Source organism: Pseudorasbora parva, chromosome 9 (genome assembly GCF_024679245.1).
Source record: "Pseudorasbora parva isolate DD20220531a chromosome 9, ASM2467924v1, whole genome shotgun sequence".
Classification (NCBI taxonomy): Eukaryota; Metazoa; Chordata; class Actinopteri; order Cypriniformes; family Gobionidae; genus Pseudorasbora; species Pseudorasbora parva.
In genome coordinates, this window is record NC_090180.1 from 40,361,089 (window position 1) to 40,385,863 (window position 24,775).

Sequence of the window (24,775 nt, forward strand, 5' to 3'; positions counted from 1 at the left end):
GGATAAATTTAAATTAAATTCTGCTGAATTTTACAAATATCTTCAAAGATTTTAAAATACTTGCCACTACAGTGTCTATATTTTAAGAAGGTCTAAAATGGCACTCCACAGAAATGACACACATACCTTTAAGAACCTTCATAAAAATGTAATGGTCTATTTTTTAGTATAAGAAATAAAATACATTTTTCCTGTTAGTTTTTTTTAAATGAAAATATTTTGCATAATTAAACAGAAAGCTTATGGTCCAATTTAATTAATAGCTGATATATTTGATTTACAACTCTTTTTTTTTTTTGATTAAGATTTTGCCATGGGTGCCATGAGACTCTTCCTGCTCATCTGCCTCTTCGTGGCTAGCGTCTCTTCTGTGAGAAAACTTTACAATATTGGTGACTTAAGAAAAACTGGTTATGGAAAGCCTCCTCCACGTCATGGACTCCAATTATTGTACTGGTTTACCCAAAACGTGAATGTTGATCAACTCAACAATCGTATCCATTTGAATTTTACTCCTGAAGACTATGGATTCCATTTATCTGAAAATACAGACCGCATTCTTCCCTCACTTTTCTCCAGGCAGAGTTACTATGAAGTTGGTAATCTAACTTATCCTGGGGCTAATGCATTGCCGGCCTATGTGTGGAGACATTACAGAAACAACAATCTACCAGAAAGAAACATGGACAGGCTTGTGATCCCTTTGGACGAACATGGTTCACCTATATCCAGGGTGTATATTACATCACATAACCATAACATGAATGACTTTAATCTTTCTGACACATATGAGATTGATCCTGCATTGATCTTGCAGATCAGAGAAACGTCTTGCAACGATTATGATATTTCCGGAACAACAAATTATGAAGAGGAAGATGATAAAACAGAAGAGAATGGATGCCTTGAGTTTTTGACAAAGACAGACTATAGCAGCACTAGTAAGAAAACAGACAACCCCAGAGAGAAATGCTCATTCGATTCCCAGTGCTATGAATATGAGGGAATTAGACTAGATATTAAAACAACTGCACAAGGTTACTCCAAGATCATATGGGAGAATATTCCTGCTGACCTAGTGAAAATATTTGTACAGCTTTATATTTGCCAAAACACTTATTCAAGTGATACTAATGAAGTTCATAAAGATTGCAGGGGAGAGATAAATGTTAATGAATCATCTGGGGCTTTAGAAACTTCTGTCCCCCTGAATGCGGGCCTCCAACCCAGACTGGGACTGGTGATCCCATTATATTTTAGTGATATTATAAGTAAATCTGTTACATACATTCGGTATGGACCAGAGTTTGACGGAGCTAATGGAGTGATCCCCATTAGAATAAAGGGGGTTGACTCTAAACTGCAGCTCTACGCTGCCGACGGCAAAGCCTGTGCTCGACTCTACATCAAGAAAACCTTCAGTAACTGGAAGGATGTTTTTTACTACTCCTGGATTGGGTTCTACAAAAGTTCACAAGATAAAAATGATGATTATTCCACATATCAGTATGCTGTGAAGTTTGCAAGGATTGAAAAGACTACCATAAAGAGTTATGACATTTACGAGTATGTTTCCAGTTTGGCTATTGCTCCTGAAGTTCAAATCCGTTTTCTGCTGGACAAAAAATATAACAAAGTTTTAGCACAAACTACACCCTGGGAGAGTGATGAAAAAGTGACATCAGTTTGTGACAAAGGGAATCCTATAAGCTCGTCATCCTGGTGTTATCCAGAATTCTTCTATCAACCAGAGTTCTATGATGCCAACAATGTCCTCCCTATTAAAATACTGACATATAATGCTGGTCTGCAGCTCTTCACTAAAGACGGTAAAGCTTGTGCTCGGCTTTATATCGATAAGACCTTCTCAGACTGGAAAAATACCTTCTACTACTCATGGGTGGGGTTTTACACTAGTTCACAAAATGCAAATGAAATGTACGACACATATCAGTATGCTGTGCAGTTTAAAAAGATTGAGGATGCTACAGAAAATTTTGATGTTTATCAGTACAAGTCTAATTTGGATATTGCACCCGGAGTACAGATCCGTTTCATGAAGGACAAGTGGTATGATCAAATTTCTGTGGAAACTGAGCCCTGGAAGAGTGGTTAAAACTATTAATTCTCTATTAATAAATCAGATTATGACAAACCATAAAAGCTTTAATTCAGGGTAATATTATTCTGAACATCCAATCGGCTGTCTGTGTCCTGATAAATATATGACATTTAACACATTGTTCTACACTGTAAAAAATTATTTAGAAAAAAAGTTACCTGGTTGCCTTAAAATTTTGAGTTCATTGAAATTAAAATTTTGAGTTAATACAATGAACATTTTTTGAGATTCGACAACCTTTATTAAAATATTATTAAAAGATTTTGTAAGCATATTGGGTAATTATGTGTGTGTTATTTCTGATGATGCAGTGAAACATGCCAAATAGTGCTATTTTCATGATTTATCATATTTTTTATGTGGTTCAGATTCAAACATATTTTGAGTTTCTATTTATTAAACTAATTTCCTTCATTGTATCAACTCAAATTTTTAATTTCAATAAACTCAAAATTTTAAGGCAACCAGGTTACTTACTTTTTTAAGTTAAACCAACAAAAAACACCACAATTTTTTTTACAGTGTAATTAACATTGTTAATCACAGATATCTCTAATATACTGTATCTTAATTTGTTATAAACAAAATCATTATTCTAATACTGTAAAATAATATTAACAGTAATATTGGCATTTTATATTATTATATTTTATTGCAATGTATCAGTAATTTGACAATCTTACTCTGCTTGATTTATAACTGATCTATTAAAAAGCATCTAATGGAAGTGAGCCTTGTGTCTGTGCCTTCAGATTCTGTGTCCTTGTTTTAATATTCCATTAGACAAAACTAAAAAAACAAAGGTGAATAACTATTTTCTCTAGCAGAGGATTTACAGTATATGTTGGTTTGAAATGTTTTGTTGTTGTTGTTTGTAAATTACATCGTTCCACATGCTATAAAGGAGATACATTTATAAAGTTTATTAAACAATTTAATTTGTATTTATAGTCACAAGTTTTTGTGTTTTAAGATAACTTTTTTTTGCATGTTTTTATTTTTTATTATGTGTTTAAATTAGTTTTAAACCTATTATTTTAGAAATATTTTATATTTGTCCTATTTATTTTCTTTCAGAGAAACATGTTTCACTTTTAGGCCTCATATTAAATGGTTATTTTTATTTGACATTTGAAAAATAGAAATGTCACATTCTCTATATATCATTTTCAATCGAAATAATACAATTGAATAAAGAATCAAATGGGAAACACTTTATAACATGTTATGAATGTATTAGGCCAAATATATTTTTAAAATAACAAAATAAAAGTTGTAGTATTGTCGAAGTAACGATGAACTACAGTGTTTGTGTCCATTGACATTAAATCTCATAAGCTATTTTCTGTCAGTATTATTTGTAACAACATGAATGTTAATAGTCAAATGGGAAACATTTTACAACATGTTCAACATTTATTAATATTTTTAAAATAAAAACTTTGTATAGTTTTAGCCTGTTTGCATGAAGTACTGTCTTTGTATTCATTGATATTAAATATGATCATAGCCTATGTTTTAAAATGTTGATCATTGTACATCATGACATTACATGTATATTTTATGAGCAGAAAAGTGACTTTATTTAAAAGTATTGTTGATAAATATTGTAGACATTGATCCGATCAAAATCCATGTGAAAACAGCTTATATTTGACAAAAGAAAATTACATGTATGGGTATTTAGGCCACACACACACCCGGGAGGAAACAATCCAATGCTTTCATTGACTTTGTATTGCGTGAGGCTGCCTCCTTGTCATTTCGGACTTATGACAAAAACAGAACAATGTCTAAACACTGATATGATCAGGTGTACTAGCCTAGAAATCTAGACGCACCCTAGCGGCAGCAAATCTAATCTGCCGCGACTATTGTCTAGCAACTCTCAATACACTTCTGAGCTGTAAAAACCAAAATCTGGTCAAGCCAATCACATCGTCTATAGAGTCAGTGGGCGGGGCTTAACATAATGACAGCCGAGTTGCGCTTGCGTGCTACTAGACTAGTAAACATGAAAGCTGGCGAATGGCGGTCTTTCGAAATTCGAATCAGCTTTGACTGTGACTCTGGAAGACTTGGAGTTGAGCTTTTCTCTGAGAAAAGAACAAAGAACGGCACTGAAGTCATTCTTAAAAAGGGAAGATGTGTTAGGAGTTTTGCCGACCGGATATGGCTAATGTTTAATCTATCAACGAGCTCCGCTTCACCTTTGTTGATCTGGTTGGTTGTAGCGCTATCCTATCAGCTGACGACCCCCCCAAAAACGAGCGTTTAAGGAGACAAAAGTGAATGCAGGCAATAAGATGTGAAGCTTCAGCAAGAAGAAATAAATTAGTAAATAAAAAAGTAAATTTTGGGATCCTGACACTCTGTATGCCTCACTATGGATACTTGTGCAGGAAACATTTTGTAAAATATCCAAATGTCAGTTTTATATATTATATTTCTTGTCGCTGATTACTTTCATCTTCAGTGGGCTTAGTTCTCACTGTAATATAGCATGTCGCGCGGTGCCTGTATACACTTTTATGTATTTAAACGCTGTTTTTTGGGTCAACAGCTTGTTAAAAATGTCTGGGTTTTTGGTTCTGGGTTTTTTAGCGTGTTTTCTGCACACCCTGTGACATATCAGCTTTTAGACATCGTTCGTTTTTTCGTAATAAGTCAGAAATGACAAGGAGGCAGCCTTGTGCAATATAAAGTCGATCGAGACAGTTGGTTTGTTTGGGATAAATTGGGGGTTACCATCAACATGCCTGTGGACACTGCCCACTAGCAGTCTGCATGTGTAATTGCATATTGACGAGGACAAAAATGCATAATAATTATAAATGAAAACCAACATGTAACTTGCAGCGTAGTGGATACAGTGTAGGTCCAACGCAGAAGTATAATTCAGCCTTTAGAGAGAATAGAGCCTTTAGGAGAACAGTTTTGTTCAACTTTATGCCACTTTCTGCCACCAACTCCAATGCCTCAAAAGGGTCACCTATTAATCCCTCTAGGATGACAGTAAAATCCCATGAGGGAACTTGTGCAGGGAGGAAAGGCTTAAAGGGTTACTTCAGAAATTTAGCATTAAGCTTTGTATTTAAACTGGTTCATTAATGTAATTAATTAGTTAATTATTTTTTAATTTAGTGCCTTCTAGACTGAGAAATACAGAAAATGTATTTTTGGCTCATGTGGATGAAAGACAACAACTCCCAGAATGCACTTGCTTCACTGCCCTACGAGGCCACTCCCAAAGCAACCGCTACTGGATCACTTGCCATTGTTCTACGCCCCTACCGTGGCAATCATTTGAATATACTCCCGGGATTCCACTGATACAACGCCATATGCTAAATCGCTGAAGTAACCTTTTAAGCTGTCTCATCCCTTGCAGTAAATGAGAGACCAGGGGGTGATGTCCAACAGAAGCACCCTCCATCTGTATATGCTGTGCAGATATAGCTGCCACATAGTATTCACACAACTCCAGTATTGAACTAATAGGGCAATTAAAAGGCAACTACTAAGTCTAGATTATGTTGTCTACACAGGAGGTAAACAACTTCCACTTAAAGGCAAAAAGACGCCTCATGGAGGGGCTCTCAAGTTAAAAATAGTATCTGTAATCTCAGCCAAGCGACCAGAGCACCTTAACGCACCCTGCTCAGTGGTCACACCCACAACTTCCATAAATCCGGACAGGGGTGCCGAATCATACCCTGAGCTTGAGTTAGCAGGTTTGATCTGAGGGGAACCTCCCACACAGGGCCAACCAACAGACTAGCCAGGTCTGAAAACCAAATCTGAGAAATGGTGGCCAGACCATGAGTTTCTAATCTTTTATGCCCATAGCAGCCAATGACACAGAGGTATTCTTTGCAGCGTGAGATGGTGCATTGTCATGCATGAAGATGATTTTGCTATGGAGGCTTAAAGGGACCTACCAGCCTCCCCCCAGCTTCAAATACCTGTATATGTCTGGCAGAAACCTTCCTTATTCTGCCTTTATCTGCATGAACCGTCTGTGCTTTGAATCAGCCACAAATCTCTTTACAGTATGATGATCACGCTTTAGTTTTCGTGAAATATTTAATGTTTTCATACCTTGTCTAAGGCATTGCTTGACCCTTTTCGGCAGCAGATATATCCTTTTTCTCTCCCATTTGCTTGAAACCTGTGGTCTGCTTAAAAATGCTGCTTAAGTACTTTTCCTTTAATTGGGCTCATCTGGCAAACTAATCATCACAGCTGTCTGAGATTCACTTCAGTGATCCAAAAAGCCCTGACACACAATACCATCCACTAGTTTAACTGAAAAGCAAAAAAGGTAATGTTTATGAAACTTACATCCAATTTGCATAATAATTTGGACCGTGGTTTAGATCTACACCCAGGAAAGCTGTCTGCTGATTTGGCAGCAAAACACTCTTCTGAAGGTTCATGTGTAAACCAAGGATCCTCAAATGGCAGAGAACTACACATTTTTACCAAAATCCTCTCTTTTAGAACACACACACACACACACACACACACACACACACACACACACACACACACACACACACACACACACACACACACACACACACACACACACACACACACACACACACACACACACACACACACACACACACACACACACACACGTCGTGTTTCCATGTTTTATGGGGACTTTCCATAGGCGTAATGGATTTCATACTGTACAAACTGTACATCCTATCCCCCTACACTGCCCCTGCCCCTAAACCTACCCATCACAGGAAACATTCTGCATTTTTACTTTCTCAAAAAAACTCCTTCTGTGTGATTTATAAGATGTTTTCCTCATGGGGACCTAAAAATGTCCCCACAAGGACAAGGATTTCGGATATTGCCATCTTTGTGGGGACATTTTGTCCCCAGGCCACACACACACACACACACACACACACACACACACACGTGTTTTTGTTGCCAAATTGATTTCGGACAGTTTTTGAATAGGCTATAGCCTGTTCAATTATAGTTGAATTATAGGCTATTAGTTATAACTGAAAAAAGTATGCATGTCTTGCTTGTCTCTGCTTGACTTTTATTGATCACTGAGATAGCATTGACTGGAATGAAGTTGGTTCAATATAAAATAAATAAAAAGTAGCTTAGATGTAGTAAACTACTTTTGGCAAGTTGCTTTAGCTTAGCTTGCTGAGAGGGGTAGAGTAACTGGTAGCTTAGGTCACTACATTTTTCAAGTAGCTTGCTCACCACTGCATAGTACACACCTCATAAGTGTCTCCTCCTGGAATAACCTGTCGCACGGGTCGATACATCTCTTGTTGTATTTTTTAGGACATGCATTACATTATTAAAATAGTTTTGAGGAGGAAACACATTCGAGAATGAATTCTGTCTACAACAGAGAACACTTTTCATGGGTAAAAAAATTCACCCTGCATTTCCTGCTTAAATTTTATGTAAACGTTAAACAATAATAGAGCAATTATTGATGAATAGATGTCTTGAGCATTAAGAACAGGTACTTTTTTTGTACCCGTTTTTGGCAACAGCATGGTAAATCATTTTGGTAACACTATAATAACGTTCAGTTGTAAGTCATAAGTGGTTTGCTAATGATGAGCTAATCATTTACAAAACATGACTATACGTTCATAAATGATTAAGTAATATGCTAACGATTTACAAATCTGTCAAAAGTTAACTTTATAAAAATATCATAAAATAATCAAACATATCCTTACTAAATGGTTAAGTTACCAGTTATTATATTAATAATCACTGAAATGTCAGCTTACCATTATCTCAATAAATTGCTAATAATGAAGAAGTGTTAATCAAACCATTCGTAAATAATGAGTATATAATTTATTGATGCATATCCCGATGTGTCAAATCAAAACGCATTTAATTCTTTGCATTTGTAAAAGTAGACATGATTTTATAAATAATTATTTCTAGGCTACTTTTATATTTTGGAGCAACTAACCCCACTCCTATCCTAACCCTACCCTAAACAATATAAAACATGTAACAAGCAAATTAAAGTACAGTCACGGGTATTTAGTGCAAAAACTGACCAAAAACAGTATAAAAGTATTAGCTCATGTTGCATTCCAAGTTTTCTGTCCTCCGCTCCGACCCTCCGGCCCTACGCTCTGGCCTTTGATGCCCCAAAGAAAATTGCTTTTGGGTCTTTTCTTCACACAATTCAATCATATGGCCTTGGAATAGTTGGACTTTTTCGATAAAATGTGCCTGTTGCAGTCTGTTTTTTATATCATATAATACGCAAATGGGTAGGTTTGGGGGGGGGGGGAATGGGGTTGGACTACTGTTTCAAACGTGTACTGTAGCCTATGCGTAGCGTGAATAAATTAAATGTAAATACAATTGTACTGGCTGATTAAATTGAGAATCACACTCCAACATGTCATAATTGAAAAATTATAGCCCAATAAATTCCATCATGACGATAACATTCACATGCCCAACATGTCTGTATACGAGTACGTCGAAAAATTACGATTTAGGGGTACCCTGTGCGTCAATAACTGACGCCAGGGTCCCTTGACCATTCGTCAGACATTTGAAGAGTAGGGGTGAGACTGTGTTGGAAATAACATGCTAACGTTTATTGTTGTAATTAAGACCCCATCAATTAAACTGTTGACTATTTGACCTTTAAGGCTTAATACTGTAAAAACAGTTAAACGACATTTTAAGACTTTAAAAACTGAAAATAAAATTGTTGCTCTTGAGGTTTCTTAAAAACTTTGCGTTGCATGCCATAATCCTCACAGATATTGGCTGCGTCCGAAACCTGGAAAATACTGCCTTTGGAGGACACATTTCAAGGCAGGAAAGCATCAAGCCACGTCCAAATCTAATGTTTGCTTCACTTCCTGTCTCCTGAGAAACCTTCATCTGATCGATTTTGGAAGGCAGCATACATGTATCCTTTGCTGCCTTTGAGATCCCACAATCCCGTGCTTTCCATTCAGTGACAGTTTTTTTTACCAATATTTTCCACTTCTGATGTCATTTCTATCGATAAATTACTAATGTAGTAATTAAATATTTGTTTAGTTCTCACCAAAGCTCTCTCTATTTTGCTCCTGTAGATCATTAAACTGTTACTCTGTCTGAAATCAGGGTTTCATGGGCCTTCAAGCACAAAACGCTGCCTTACAAGCAGTACCGCCGCTGGCCGTCTTGATGCCCTACGCATAATTTTATGGTGCCCGCGGGTGTCGCGTTCACGTATATGTTGACCGGGGGGGGGGTGCTGACAGAAATTTCTCATGGTGCCCCCCTCAGCACTTGGTTCCCTACGCACAGCTCGTGATGCGCGTGGTGAGAGCGGCGGCACTGCTTACAAGCCATTGTCTCATAAGGCAGCCAGGCAACGAGTCAGCTGCCAAGGTGTTCGGACCATGAAACGTGGAAAATGCTGCCTTCGGAGGATACATATGAAGGCAGGAAGGTGTCAAGCCACGTCCAAATCTAATGTTAGCTTCACTTCCTGCCTCCTGAGAGACCTTCATCTGATCGATTTTTGAAGGCAGCATACATGTGTCCTTCACTGCCTTTGATATCCCAAAATCCTGTGCTTTCCATTCAATGACATTTGAGCTGGGAAAATAAGATGGTGTCCAGAAGTTGTGTTTGCTGGTCAGTTTGTGTGTAAATGTATGTTTTTTTTAACCAATATTTTCCACTTCTGATGGCAATTCTAGCGAGAAATGAGTAATGTAGTAAATAAAAATGTGTTTAGTTCTCACCAAAGCTCTCTCTATTTTGCTGTAGATCATTAAAGTGTTGCACTGCCTTAAGAAGTCTGTCCGAAATCAGTTTTGTGAGGTGCCTTCGTGCACAAAACGCTGCCTTACAAGCCATTGTCTTGACTGATAAGGCAGCGAGGCAACGAGTCACTGCTTAGGTTTTTGGACGCTGTCTGCGATCTTTCTTGTCAAGAAAAAAGCTGGCGATGCGTGCGATATATAAAGTTGATCCTGATTGGTCCTCTTCTTTTCATTCGAACTGATTGGCTCACGCAGATAGAACCAAGGGGGTAATCTAGCACTCGGAAAGCGTTCCACCCCTAGGGGCTGCCATTGCTAACCAAGCCATCACCTGCTGTTAGCATCCCATTGACTCCCATTCATTTTTGAGTCACTTTGACAGTGAATAACTTTACATCTGAGGCGTTTAAAGACTCCATTTGTCCATTGTTTATTTCTAAAGAAACACGACAATGCATAAAAGGCTCCGTTACCTTGTATCTTACACTATCGCCCCGCAGAAGCTGTTTTTGTAAAAATAGGCTAACGATTGTGTCATAACCAACGCGACTCTGTCGCACAGTTGAGAAATTACCGTATAGACCTGAGGAGACGCTCGCAGGCAATCTTTTACTGTTTATGAGACAGTCGGGGGGACGTGGAGACATAAAGTACGATAAAGTCAAGGGAGAAGAATGGGGAGAAGCCCATAGTCAGCCAAAAGCAACGGGAGAAAATATTTAAACAACGTGATTCAGCTTTCACTTTCCACATCTACTAGAAGACCTACAGCTGTCAGACAGGAGGCTCACGTCACATCTACGTCGTCAAGCTCAGTCTGAGCCTGCGCAGTTCGCTCAGCCATCAGGAAGTGAGTGCTCCTATACTGACATCACTTAACGCCGTAGAAGGCAATGGGATCGCTCGGTCCATTTCTTTTACTGTCTATGGATAGAACCTTATAGAGTTCGACTTTAGATAGAACCTTTTTGTTTTTATCAATAAAAAGTCCAAAAAGTACACAGCATCGCAAAATGTAAAAATAAGTTGTCACAGAATTTTGGTCAATTTTGACAAAAACGTCAGATAAAACCTTATAATTCCAAGGAGACGGTAAGGCTTTTCTCGAGATAATCTGAGGTTATCTGAGCCAAATTCTTGGTGTGTTCACAACCTGTCAAGCAGGAAGTTTTATAGCAGTTTTAAAGACGTTTTCCCTATAGCATTCTTGACAGTGTAGGTTTTGAAAGAGAAATGCATTTTTTAGGACATATGCATTCTATTATTAAAATAGTTTTGAGGAAGAAATATTTGAGAATGAATGTAAAACAGAAACTTTCTATTTGTTCCGGTCAGATCACGAAACAAAATGCACAAAAATGTCCTTGCTCTTGATGTACAACCACTGATGGTATTCGGTTTTGATGAGAGAAAAAATAGGCTGCGAGGGCAGAATAGAAACGAGAACTTCTGACAAATTTAACAGAATAGACCAGGGATTATAAGCAAAGTGTGCAAATCTATATTCCTTTATTCACGTGAAAAATCTAAGCACAACGCTATATTGTGTTTATGCAATAATTAAACGAGATCTATATCAATAAATGAACTATTTAATTGATTTCCAGACATCTTAATAAACATTTTTCTGCAATTGTTATTGTACATATTTTAAATCTGATATAGCATTGTATCAGCAATGCTACCCCCCTTAATACGCTATATGGTGCATATCATATGCACGCGAAAAACTGCATACCATATGCACGCCAAAGAGCGCCCCTCATACGTCAAAATGAGCTTTGGCGTGCATATAGTACGCAGTTTTTTGCATGCATATGATACACAATTTATGTCCCACCCACTTTTTAAAACAAAGTTACCACTGCCTAACTGCGAGAGAATTTTACTTGCCCGACTGTATCCTGCTAAAAAGCGTCAAAAAGTAACTAGGGATTTGCCAAAATGCAAGAATGATTCTACATTAATTTAGTGTAAGTGGTGATCAATAGTGGATAATAATATAATGTATCCTGAACTGACGGTAACAAGGTTATGCTGTTGACGCTCGCGCAGCCTCTCGAGGAGAAATATCAACACGTGAACACGTACAGCTCATACAAAGAAACTCAGTGACATACACGGTTAAAATTTGTTACAAATTGAGGAGTTTTTATTTTTATAATATATATATTTATGAATCTATTAATCTGTACAGTGAAAACTATAGTGTTATTTTATATTTGATAACTTTATTAGATGTTTTTTTAGGCCATTACCTGAACAGTAATGTTAGACCTTCCTGAGATTTAAGCACTGTATTTCATTAGTTTGTTTTATTGTCTATTTATTGTATGTATTTTACCATTTGTTTGTACTTTGTTTCTTTGTTCTTGTTCTTATTGTATGCATATAAAACACACAAAAATGGATGTTTTATATTAGTCTTGTTCAAGCATTGTTGTTTATTTTTCTATAGCCTAGATATTTTACATTTTCAGATTAACTATGTTCTTAATTGTTAACTATGTTCTTAATTTTTCTGTTTATTATAAAAAAGTATAACAAAAATAACCGATAAGAATACCGCTAAAGTACCGGATCGATAAGCAGTATTGGTAAGGGTAGTAATACTGTTAAAACCTTAACAATACCCATCCCTACGTACAGGTAAGAAAGCTGTTGCCATAGTATTCCATTGATAAACCTATAGAGTGCTGCAGGTATGACATCACCTTGTAGGCCAAAATAGAAGCGAGTTAGCATTTTAGCACTTCGGGTCCCCTGGTCCCAAATTCAATAGGTTTTTTGAATGGGATTGTGTTTAAATGGCTGAAATAAGGTCTGTGGTGAACAAGCTCAAGACTAGGTTCAAAATATAAGTATATGTTGTGTAAGCTGTTATCAAAAATCTAAAAGCGCCTACTTTTATGGGGGGTTATTACAACTTAGACAACATATACTTCCATGTTTATCACTTTTAGCAGTGTTTTATGTAACTTCAAAGGGTTTCCTGTAAAATGACACCAAAATTTTGAACATAGACCACTGTATGTGTGGGAAGCTTTGCAATTTGGGTAGGCCAAAGCTGGCGGAAATCCCAAAAAATGGCCCTGAGTGTAATTTAAACTGCAGTCATAAAACACCACTCTGCCTCTTTTAATTTTAATTTCATTTTTATTTAAAACAATCTTAAACATATTAATAACCACACAAATGTGGTTCAGGTAAAGCGTACCTTTATTATCTTCATTGCATGTATATTTATAACAAAACAAAATATAAAAAACAACCCTGCCACTTTTTGTTTACTTTTTTTTATTAAAAAATATTTGAAATATTAATATGTGGTTCAGACAATAAGTGTGCATATATATTTATCAATGCAATAAATGAAATATGACATAAAAAAGCAACAACTGAGTCTTTGTTAAATGTCAGTTTATGTAAGATCAAATAGCCATTATAAACGTATAAGAAGCTATACAAGAAATAAAGCAAACAATCCAGTTAAACATACAAAGTCAGTGCTAGTAGGCTACAACAGTTAAACAAGCCTCAAAATACAAAGTTATGAAACTTCACTTTGCCCTAGCTCAGTCAAAATGATTTGCCAGTTAGACAAATTATATCTCATGTTTGACCACTACAGAGACATCAGAGTCAGCGGCAAACATCAGAGGAACTAGCCGAGGAAAGGCTGCTCTCGGCGGGGTTAAAGAGCGCTGAGCGCCCGGCGATCGAATGGATCTCACAACTCTGAAAACGGCAGATCAAATTCAAATAGGCGATCTCTTTATGAATAAACCACAGGTTCGAACTTTAAACAAGTACATTTCGTGACGCATTAACCTTAGTATTTTTTAATTACACTGAGTTTCTCTAGCCTAGAGATCTAGACGCACCCTAGCAGCAGCAAATCTAATTTGCCGCGAGTGTTGTCTAGCAACTCTCAATTCACTTGAGCTGAAAACGGCAAACTCTGGTCGGGCCAATCACATCATGTATAGAGTCGGTGGGCGGGGCTTAATTTAATGACAGCCGAGTTGTGCGTGTGCGTGCTTCTAGTAAACACAGAAACAAGCGAACGGCGGTCTTTCGAATCAGCTTTGATCGCGACTCTGGAAGACTTGGAGTTGAGCTTTTCTCTAAGAAAAGAATAAAGAACGGCACTGAAGTCATTCTTAAGAAGGGAAGATGTGTTCGGAGTTTTGCCGACCGGATACAGTGAAAGTTTAATCTGTCAACGAGCTCTGCTTCACCTTCGTAGCTCTGGTTAGTTGTAGCGCTATCCTATCGCGTGCAGAGGGAGTTTGAAAGACAACCGTTTATCCCGCCCCTCGGATTGAGCTGTCAATGGTGAGTTTCCAGACCAAACATCTTAATGTGGGTCTGGCTTGTCAGGCTAGGGTTTCTCATCTGCTATTGACACTTGTTGTTTGGTACGAGATGCATTCTGGGATACCTGTCTGTCTCAAGTCTGCTAAAGTCCCCTCTCGATAAATCCTCGATAAAAGTGGCGAATCAAGGACACATCCTGGGATTTAAACTATTCTTGGCTAGATGTAAACTTTGAAATGGAACAGTATTGGGCAGCGACTGATGACGTTTAACAGAAGTAGAAGCGTTCAGAATACTGTACGGTAGTAAAGCAAAATCATACATCAAATTAAAATTAACTATATGAATAAAATAATGCTTCGAAAGTTTGACTTCACTTTTCCGATGAATTATTTTAAATCAAATAACAGAATCAAAGAAATACACCTGAATTAAATGCCTATATTTTTTGATTGAAGGGGTGTCAATAAACTGAATGAATTGATTGTAGCTACTCAGTTAGCTTAGAGGCTATGATGAATAATATAAACTTTGCAAATTAACAATTCCACAAATTATAAAACGTGAATTTAAAGGTGAAGTATCTTAAAACAATTCCATTAAATTTATGAGAAAAAAATAAAATTTCCCCCGCAAAACTGTTTTCAATTTGTTCATGCTTAAACATCAGTATTGCGTGACTCCATGTATTTAGCGTGTATTAGCGTTTCCTGCAGGTTTCAATTTCTGTACAGACGAATCTTTTGCTTTTGACTACGGGTGAATCTCCAGTTGTCACTGATGATTGTCTTTTGGACCTTTCTGGATTACAATCCGCCATCAAAATGACAAGTTTAAATATTCCAGCTGCTGTGAGTAAAGATTGGTCGTATATAAGGCGCTATATAAATAAAGATGACTTGTCTTGACGTTTAAAATCAAAGCAAATGTGGCTGTGATGATTGATGACTTCCTCCCAGTCTTGCAGTCTCTCGTGTTCTTGCTCAGACGTGGGCAGGCTCTGAGTTCCCAGTCAGGTTGGGGTTGGACATCAGGCTTCGGCTCAAGTCTCGAGCTCAAGCCCTCCACCAAGGACAGCAAGTATGTTGTTTCCTATTCAATACAAAGATTATATGAACAAGTCAACTCATGAATGCTTTTTAGAGTTTATTACATTGTACATTTTCCTGTTTATTACGGTAAAGCCGCTTTGAAATGATCTGCATTGTATAAAGCACTTTATAAATGAAGGTCACTTGACTATAACAAGAATGCAAATTTGAAATAAGACAAATGATAATAATCCTACTCTGTCTGTTACACTTCCTCACACCTGCTGAAATCACTGATCGAGTGAATCTCTGAACTTCTCCAATCTACAGTAGGTCATCTCATCCATTTATGTTGTGACATCTGCTCTAACGTCGGACGTTTAGTTGGATCCCGGGCTAGGCACTGGCTAATCAGATCCCTGTATTCTGTACAAATTTTAATAAGGAGTTAGTCATGCATCTATGAAAACAGCATCTAAAACATGATTATTAAGCGTGCTTTGTATCACAATGCTTTGTTCACTTTGATATGTTCATGTCCTGTTTAAGGTATAAATGCAGCGAATTTTGGCTTTCACTTCTTTAGCTAAATTTCTTTTCCCATGGCTCCGCCTGCTACATTAACCACGCCCCAAACTCTCGCTATACGTTGAGCTATATATAAAAAATCTTACATACTTCATCTTTAACTGTTTCTGTTCAGAGCCTTTGCTTTGTGTGTGTGTGTGTGTGTGTGTGTGTGTGTGTGTGTGTGTGTGTGTGTGTGTGTGTGTGTGTGTGTGTGTGTGTGTGTGTGTGTGTGTGTGTGTGTGTGTGTGTGTGTGTGTGTGTGTGTGTTATCAATGTTGTCAATATGATTCACTCACTTTTGGATAAGTTGTGGTACAGAAATGGAATTTTGGCTTCTCTGATTTCTTTACAATTGGCAAAAGGATAAGATACGTGCATCATAGTGTACAACAGCACTCCTAGAGCCCAGACATTTGCTGGTATGGCGTGGAAACGAGGTTCTGTTAAGACTTCAGGTGGATAGTAATACGGCAGTCCTGTAAAGAAGACATTTGCACATTGATGAGCTTTTTTATAAGCATTAAATAATAAGTCACTACATTCAGGTTTTCACACTCTCAAAATGCTCACCAACGTATGTTTTGCTCTCGTAGCCATCACTACTGAATAGCTGACCGCAGCCGAAGTCTATCAGCTTGAGCTCCAACGTCCTTTCATTCAACAGGAAATTCTGCGCATGAATGTCATTATGAAAAACACCATGCTCGATGCAGACCTGTACTGCCAGCAGAGCCTGTCGCATGATGAACCGTGCTGTGGGTTCATCCAGGACGGGTTTACGAACGATGTAGTCCCGCAAGTTAATGCAAGGCTCGGGGAACTCCATAACAAGAGTGAATTTTCCAGGATGTTCAAACCACTCGTATAGCTGTATGATGAGCGGGCTTATGGGTTTTCGCCTCATCATCAGCAGCAGCGCCACTTCTGTAACCAGAGGTTTGGGATGCCCAGGCTAGAGAAAAATAGTAATCAGAAGGTTAGCTGAGTAAAAATCTGAAGAAAACATATCAAAGTATCTTTGAAAAAGTCCTTTTTTTAAAAGTATATTTTTAGATACGTTCAAAAGAGCCTTTTCAGCTCAAAGTTATTTAGTGCCTCTAGGCTTATTTGTCAGTCACATTTACACTTAATGCTTTCTACGGGTGTATTAACTACAGTAATCTGCACTGAAACGACTTAATACATATTCAGGTTTTGGCCAACTTACAATATAAAGATAACGATTGTTTTCAATCTTGTTTAACTGCTTGATGGCAACCTGCAACAAAAAAGAAAGTTAGTTTTAAATATGTTTTGATGCATTCAAGAGCAAAATGTTTGAACAATTCAGTCAGATTTACCTTTTTGCCATCAAATTTGCGTGTTCCCTTGTACACGCTGCCAAATCCTCCGGATCCAAGCATCTCTCCCACATTATAGAGAGACTCAAAAGACTCTGAAAAACAAACAGAAAAATATGAGAAATATATGACCTAAAACATTTTTTTTTTATATTTCCTCAAAACAAGCCATAAGCATTATTTTCAGTGAAAAACAAGATGACAACACTATTTAAAATGATGTTGGAGAAATAATGATCAGCGATTTACCATCATTTAGCTTGACGCCGGAGGGATCTGACTCAGATGACGATGGCTCAGGATCAGGGGAAAAAGGCTCCACAACATCCACAGCACTACTGAGACAACAGCAGCAGAAAGGACTCTTCATAGCCTTCCATACCCTCTTGAAGAAAGAACGAATTCTTTTCCCTTTCCCAGATTCTGTAGGCTTTTCTGAAATTAAGATTTTCAATTGAATGACGTCAAATTAAGCAACGATATGACATGACATACATTTTACTTTTAAATTCTCATCTGTAATGTTATAAATCCAAAGTAATGGAAATACTTCCAAGCTATCCTCCTGACTTCTAGATAATGCCTGCATAAATGTCCCAAAATCTTATTTTACAAATATTAGTGGTCACAATATAGTTATTTTTCTTGCTTTATCTTATGTTTTTGGTTTCATTTGACCAAATCAGTTCTGGTAATGGCAAACATAATATATTTATGTTATATTAAATACAATATATTTAAATAAACATTAATTTTTAAATGCATAGCTGTGTGTTATTTATGCCATAACCGACTCTGTAATATGACAATTTTCTGTGTATTTGACAATTCAAAAGCAAAAAGTCTTGAAACAGAATTCCATTCTGGATTGTTTGCCGTCTGAGGAGCGGCTTTCTGTGCGCATGTTTCGGGTGTGTGTCAGACAGCACAAGTACCACTGAGTTCATGGCTTATTGAGAATTAGATTTTGAATGTTCTCTGAATGTTCTGAAAATGTTAGACAAATGTCCAATTAAAATATTTCTAAAAAAACAAAAAGAAAATTTCAGCAAAGTTGTGCTGAGCAACAGTAAATGTGAACGGACATTACCATGATAAAACCTTGAAGCAGTTATGCATGAAATAGCAAAATCTCTGTCTGTAGACTTTACACTGGCCAGCCTTATTTTAGTCTCACCTGTTGAGATCTTGTTCAGGGGAGAAGCCTCCATGGCACCCTGAACATTTCGGCCATTAGAAGTCCCTGTTGGCTCGACAGGAACTGGACCTGGCAGTGGTGGGCACGACCAATCAAAGCTCTCAGACCTGACCTGCTCGCTTTGGCTGTCTGATCCATCGCCACTCCACCTCCAAATGACGTTCAATGAGCCTCTGCTGCTCAGGGACAAGGATGACATGATGCCCAGCGAAGAATCTGTGGAAGCAGTTCTTCTGGATCCGAAATGGCCTGAGTCGGGAAAATTTCAGACATCAAATCAGCCATTGAAAACGGAAATAGAAACGGAGCCATAACTTCTTTATTAAAAACCTATTCTTACCAATGCAAGAGCATTTAGATGAAGATGAAGATGAAGAGAATGGATGTTCATCCTCATCTGAGCTCTGTTGGCTGCCGCTCTGCAGCGTCCTGTCAGCCTGACCTGTGGACACAGAAACAGAAAACTCAAACAAAGACAGAGCGGCTAAATGTCTACAACTCAATTCTCACTGGTAAAAATGCCATTATGACTAGTAACACTGGGAACAATTTAAGATTGCTAATATTAAAATTGCTAATTTAATCTTAAATACTATCTTTCTTAAAAACACGTTTAACAGATTATTTAAGTTATTAACAGTTTAACTAATCTGTCATGTGCCGATCTGGACTGAAATATTACGGAGGTAGAAGTGTTAGGAATATTGTATGGTAATCAAACAAAATTATCAAAATAAAATTATCTTTAGGCTATATGAATAAAATAAAACTTCAAAACTTTGCCTTCACTGTTCTGATGGATTCTTTCAAATCAAATCAAGGAAATACATCTGAATTAAACGCCTATATTTTTTGACTGAAGGGGTGTCAATAAACTGAATGAATTGATTGTAGCTACTCAGTTAGCTTAGAGGCTATGATGAATAATTAAAGCTTTGCAAATTAACAATTCCACAAATTATAAAACGTGAATTTAAAGGTGAAGTATCTAAAACCAATTCCATTAAATTTATGACAACAAAAAAAAAAATTCCCTGCAAAACTTTGTTTTCAATTTGTTCATGCTTAAACATCAGTATTGCGTGACTCCATGTATTTAGCGTGTTTTAGCGTTTCCTGCAGGTTTCAATTTCTGTACAGACGAATCTTTTGCTTTTGACTAAGGGTGAATCTCCAGTTGTCACTGATGATTGTCGTTTGGACCTTTCTGGATTACAATCCGCCATCAAAATGACAAGTTTAAATATTCCAGCTGCTGTGAGTAAAGGCTATAAATGATCCGCCACCTGCAGCATCCTCACATGCGATACTACTACTAGCCGGACTCCTTCTTTATACAGATGTGACGTAATAACGCAAAGACATACTCAAATTTCCATCAGAAACCAACCAGTACCACTCAGATTATAAAACATTATTACAAGCTTACCGCTGTGAATCGGACTACGGTAAGAAGATCATTTTGAACACTGGCTGGTTATGAACTTGCTCAAAAATGTATTTTGGCTTACTGCGAACATTTTGCTAATGTTAACATTAAATTAAGAAAGCGTTATTTCTAAATGTTCCCTGAATGTTCAAAACGTCCAGTTTTTTCAGTGTTTTAATTTTTGTTGTTGTTAAAGGAACATTCTATTTTATAATTTTGCCTTATGGGAACATTACTTTTGAATGTTCTGACAAATTAAAGTATTTCTAAAAAAAATAAAAATAATAATTTTAGCGAACATTTTCTGAGCAACAGTAAATGTGAACGGACATTACCATGATAAAAACTTGAAGCAGTTATGCATGAAATAGCAAAATCTAATGTCTGTAGACTTTACACTGGCCAGCCTTATTTCAGTCTCACCTGTTGAGATCTTGTTATAGGGAGAAGCCTCCATGGCACCCTGAACATTTCGGCCATTAGAAGTCCCTGTTGGCTCGACAGGAACTTGACCTGGCAGCGGAGGGCACGACCAATCAAAGCTCTCAGACCTGCCCTGTTCGCTTTGGCTGTCCAATCCATCGCCACTCCACCTCCAAATGACGTTCAATGAGCCTCTGCTGCTCAGGGACAAGGATGACATGATGCCCAGCGAAGAATCTCTGGAAACAGTTCTTCTGGATCCGAAATGGCCTGAGTCGGGAAAATTTCAGACATCAAATCAGCCATTGAAAACAGAAATAGAAACAGAGCCATAACTTCTTTAAAAGCCTATTCGTACCAATGCAAGAGCATTTAGATGAAGATGAAGATGAAGAGAATGGATGTTCATCCTCATCTGAGCTCTGTTGGCTGCCGCTCTGCAGCGTCCTGTCAGCCTGACCTGTGGACACAGAAACAGAAAACTCAGACAGAGACAGAGCGGCTAAATGTCTACAACTCAATTCTCACTGGTAAAAGTGCCATTATGACTAGTAACACTGGGAACAATTTAAGATTGCTAATATTAAAATTGCTAATTTAATCATAAGCACTATTTTTCCTCAAAACACATTTAACAGATTATTTAAGTTATTAACAGTTTAACTAATCTGTCATGTGCCGATCCGGACTGAAATATTACGGAGGTAGAAGTGTTAGGAATATTGTATGGTAATCAAACAAAATTATCAAAATAAAATTATCTTTAGGCTATATGAATAAAATAAAACTTCAAAACTTTGCCTTCACTGTTCTGATGGATTCTTTCAAATCAAATCAAAGAAATACATCTGAATTAAACGCCTATATTTTTTGACTGAAGGGCTGTCAATAAACTGAATGAATTGATTGTAGCTACTCAGTTAGCTTAGAGGCTATGATGAATAATTAAAGCTTTGCAAATTAACAATTCCACAAATTATAAAACATGAATTTAAAGGTGAAGTACCTAAAACCAATTCCATTAAATTTTTGACAACAAAAAAAAAATTCCCTGCAAAACTTTGTTTTCAATTTGTTCATGCTAAAACATCAGTATTGCGTGACTCCATGTATTTAGCGTGTTTTAGCGTTTCCTGCAGGTTTCAATTTCTGTACAGACGAATCTTTTGCTTTTGACTACAGGTGAATCTCCAGTTGTCACTGATGATTGTCGTTTGGACCTTTCTGGATTACAATCCGCCATCAAAATGACAAGTTTAAATATTCCAGCTGCTGTGAGTAAAGGCTATAAATGATCCGCCACCTGCAGCATCCTCACATGCGATACTACTACTAGCCGGACTCCTTCTTTATACAGATGTGACGTAATAACGCAAAGACATACTCAAATTTCCATCAGAAACCAACCAGTACCACTCAGATTATAAAACATTATTACAAGCTTACCGCTGTGAATCGGACTACGGTAAGAAGATCATTTTGAACACTGGCTGGTTATGAACTTGCTTAAAAATGTATTTTGGCTTACTGCGAACATTTTGCTAATGTTAACATTAAATTAAGAAAGCGTTATTTCTAAATGTTCCCTGAATGTTCAAAACGTCCAGTTTTTTCAGTGTTTCAATTTTTTTTTTTTGTTAAAGGAACGTTCTATTTTATAATTTTGCCTTATGGGAACATTACTTTTGAATGTTCTGACAAATGTCCAATTAAAGTATTTCTAAAAAAAATAAAAATAATAATTTTAGCGAACATTTTCTAAGCAACAGTAAATGTGAACGGACATTACCATGATAAAAACTTGAAGCAGTTATGCATGAAATAGCAAAATCTCTGTCTGTAGACTTTACACTGGCCAGCCTTATTTCAGTCTCACCTGTTGAGATCTTGTTCAGGGGAGAAGCCTCCATGGCACCCTGAACATTTCGGCCATTAGAAGTCCCTGTTGGCTCGACAGGAACTTGACCTGGCAGTGGAGGGCACGACCAATCAATGCTGTCAGACCTGACCTGCTCGCTTTGGCTGTCTGATCCATCGCCACTCCACCTCCAAATGACATTCAATGAGCCTCTGCTGCTCAGGGACAAGGATGACATGATGCCCAGCGAAGAATCTGTGGAAGCAGTTCTTCTGGATCCAAAATGGCCTGAGTCGGGAAAATTTCAGACATCAAATCAGCCATTGAAAACGGAAATAGAAACAGAGCCATAACTTCTTTAAAAGCCTATTCGTACCAATGCAAGAGCATTTAGATGAAGATGAAGATGAAGATGAAGAGAATGGATGTTCATCCTCATCTGAGCTCTGTTGGCTGCCGCTCTGCAGCGTCCTGTCAGCCTGACCTGTGGACACAGAAACAGAAAACTCAGACAAAGACAGAGCGGCTAAATGTCTACAACTCAATTCTCACTGGTAAAAGTGCCATTATGACTAGTAACACTGGGAACAATTTAAGATTGCTAATATTAAAATTAAATGTTTCCTGAATGTTTAAAATGTCCATTTTCTTGGTTAAAGGAACATTCTAGTTTATACTTTTTCATTATGGGAACTTTACTTTTGAATGTTCTCTAGATGTTCTGAAAATGTTAGACAAATGTCCAATTCAAATCTTTTCTAAAAAAACTAAGAAAATTTCAGCGAAATTTTGCTGAGCAACAGTAAATGTGAACGGACATTACCATGATAAAAACATGAAGCAGTTATGCATGAAATAGCAAAATCTAATGTCTGTAGACTTTACACTGGCCAGCCTTATTTCAGTCTCACCTGTTGAGATCTTGTTATGGGGAGAAGCCTCCATGGCACCCTGAACATTTCGGCCATTAGAAGTCCCTGTTGGCTCGACAGGAACTTGACCTGGCAGCGGAGGGCACGACCAATCAAAGCTGTCCGATCCACTCCTGGATCTGGAGTGACCTGAGTCTGGAAAAAATTTTGGACATCAAATCAGCCATTGAAATTAGAAATAGAAATGGAGCCATAACTTATTTATTAAAATACTATTCTGACCCATGCCAGAGCATTTAGATGAAGTGAGTGGATGTTCATCATCATCTGAGCTCTGCTGGCTGCCGCTCTGCCACGCCCTCTTCCTCCTGTCAGCCTGACCTGTGGACACAAAAACAGAAAACTCAGACAGAGACGGAGGTGCTAAATATCTAGAAAGCGCCTGGATCTGGGTCGGGTCTGGCAGCAGATCGCGGTCATCAGAACAGGGTCTCCAAATCTCCTGACCAGCCGTCTGAGAGAAAGCAGCTCTTCTGGATCTAGAGCGGCCTGAGTCTGGAATATTTCACACATCACATAACGTTAGTTGGTAATGTTTCGATAAAAATCGATAAACAACGTCAGTGATCAATTACAAATATTGTTACTATAGTTGAAATATAGTATCACGCAAATTGAAATTTTTTATTTCATATGCAAGGGATCAAATACATGTGATCACTAAGCTGAGAACATTGGGGGATGTTTAACCTTACAATTTTCTTCACATTAATGTAGTCAATCATTGTACAACATCAAACCATAAACAAATGAAAACCAAAAGCACACTCACCTCCTCTTTCACCCATCATGTGAGCCATCGACGTCCTTCAAGTCCAAACTGCAATAAAAAACACAACACAATACAAAATACAATACAATACAATAACCTACAACTCTCCTTAGAAATACTCCTCCCAAAATAAAATAAAAATTAAATAAAACAAAAAAATTAAATAAAACTCCAAACTCCTTCTAAAATAAGAAAAGAACAATAAATTAAAAGTATCCTCAAAGATAATATGAACAAAAATATAACTTTATAAAGGATATTATCTTCCGATGTTCTTCAAGAATAAAAGTCTCAGAAATTTGCTTCAGTATTGCAAAATCAGCAGCACAGAAAATATTCTGCAAGTGTGTGAACCAACAGATAGAGATCGGTTTGCGTGTGTATATTTGTATTCAGAATTCATAATACGCGTCGCTATAGCAACTAAAATGCAGGCACGCAGAATTCATAACACGCCACGTGCATGAGTAGAGCACGTGATCACACTTCCAATCTTTTGACGTTTTTTAAATGAGATTTATGGTTTCTGAACAGACATTATTATTATTATTATTCTTAGACTATTATTTTCGTTGGAATTATTTTTCCACCGAAAATAATACAAAAATGATGTATTGAACAAACGCGTCCACTAGCCCTACGTAGTCTGGATTGAGCCGTTGCTTCCATCCAAAATGCGTAAAACGGCACAAGGGAGGAAAAATGTGCACATAATCTTATTATAAAGTATATTAATTTAATTCGCCCTTTACTTTGACAAGCCAGTTTATCTTAAATTGTTCCCAGTGCTACTCGTAGTAATTGCATTTTTACGGGTAAGAACTGATTCAGAGAGCTCTACTAGTAAAAATGCAATTACTACAAGTAGCGCTGGGAACAATTTAAGATTGCTAATATTGAATGAGAGAAAAGTTGTTTAATAAACCAGCTTCCATGACTCATATCTTGAAAGTTTGAAATGTTAAAAATCACATGAAAGCA

At 37.3% G+C, this 24,775-nt stretch overlaps 2 protein-coding genes across 2 annotated transcripts; both read right to left on the bottom strand.

Moving 5' to 3' along the window:
* Nucleotides 1-13,417: 13,417 nt before the first annotated feature.
* LOC137089865 (serine/threonine-protein kinase pim-2-like) lies at nucleotides 13,418-17,552 on the bottom strand. Its single transcript, XM_067453429.1, has 6 exons — nucleotides 17,432-17,552; nucleotides 17,183-17,277; nucleotides 17,050-17,100; nucleotides 16,413-16,794; nucleotides 16,139-16,318; nucleotides 13,418-15,333 (listed from the first exon to the last, which is right to left on the bottom strand). Exons 1-6 carry the CDS (start codon nucleotides 17,550-17,552, stop codon nucleotides 15,284-15,286), a joined length of 879 nt encoding a protein of 292 aa, XP_067309530.1. The 3' UTR covers nucleotides 13,418-15,283.
* Nucleotides 17,553-19,033: 1,481 nt separating this feature from the next.
* On the bottom strand, nucleotides 19,034-23,848 carry LOC137089866 (probable GH family 25 lysozyme 3). The gene is made up of 8 exons (XM_067453431.1): nucleotides 23,795-23,848; nucleotides 23,245-23,517; nucleotides 23,002-23,157; nucleotides 22,467-22,574; nucleotides 22,109-22,378; nucleotides 20,591-20,692; nucleotides 20,233-20,502; nucleotides 19,034-19,050 (listed from the first exon to the last, which is right to left on the bottom strand). The coding sequence occupies exons 1-8, from the start codon at nucleotides 23,820-23,822 to the stop codon at nucleotides 19,034-19,036; spliced, it is 1,224 nt and encodes a 407-aa protein (XP_067309532.1). The 5' UTR covers nucleotides 23,823-23,848.
* Nucleotides 23,849-24,775: the final 927 nt, after the last annotated feature.

Coding starts and splice junctions, on each gene's coding strand:
- LOC137089865 (XM_067453429.1), bottom strand. CDS start 17,552: ATGAAGAGTCCTTTCTGCTGCTGTTGTCTCAGTAGTGCTGTGGATGTT. Junction 17,278..17,431: donor CGGCGTCAAGCTAAATGATG/GTAAATCGCTGA, acceptor TTTGTTTTTCAG/AGTCTTTTGAGTCTCTCTAT. Junction 15,334..16,138: donor GTACCACAACTTATCCAAAA/GTGAGTGAATCA, acceptor TGTATTGAATAG/GAAACAACATACTTGCTGTC.
- LOC137089866 (XM_067453431.1), bottom strand. CDS start 23,822: ATGGCTCACATGATGGGTGAAAGAGGAG. Junction 23,518..23,794: donor CATGATGGGTGAAAGAGGAG/GTGAGTGTGCTT, acceptor GAAATATTCCAG/ACTCAGGCCGCTCTAGATCC. Junction 20,693..22,108: donor CCTGAACAAGATCTCAACAG/GTGAGACTGAAA, acceptor CTGTGTCCACAG/GTCAGGCTGACAGGACGCTG.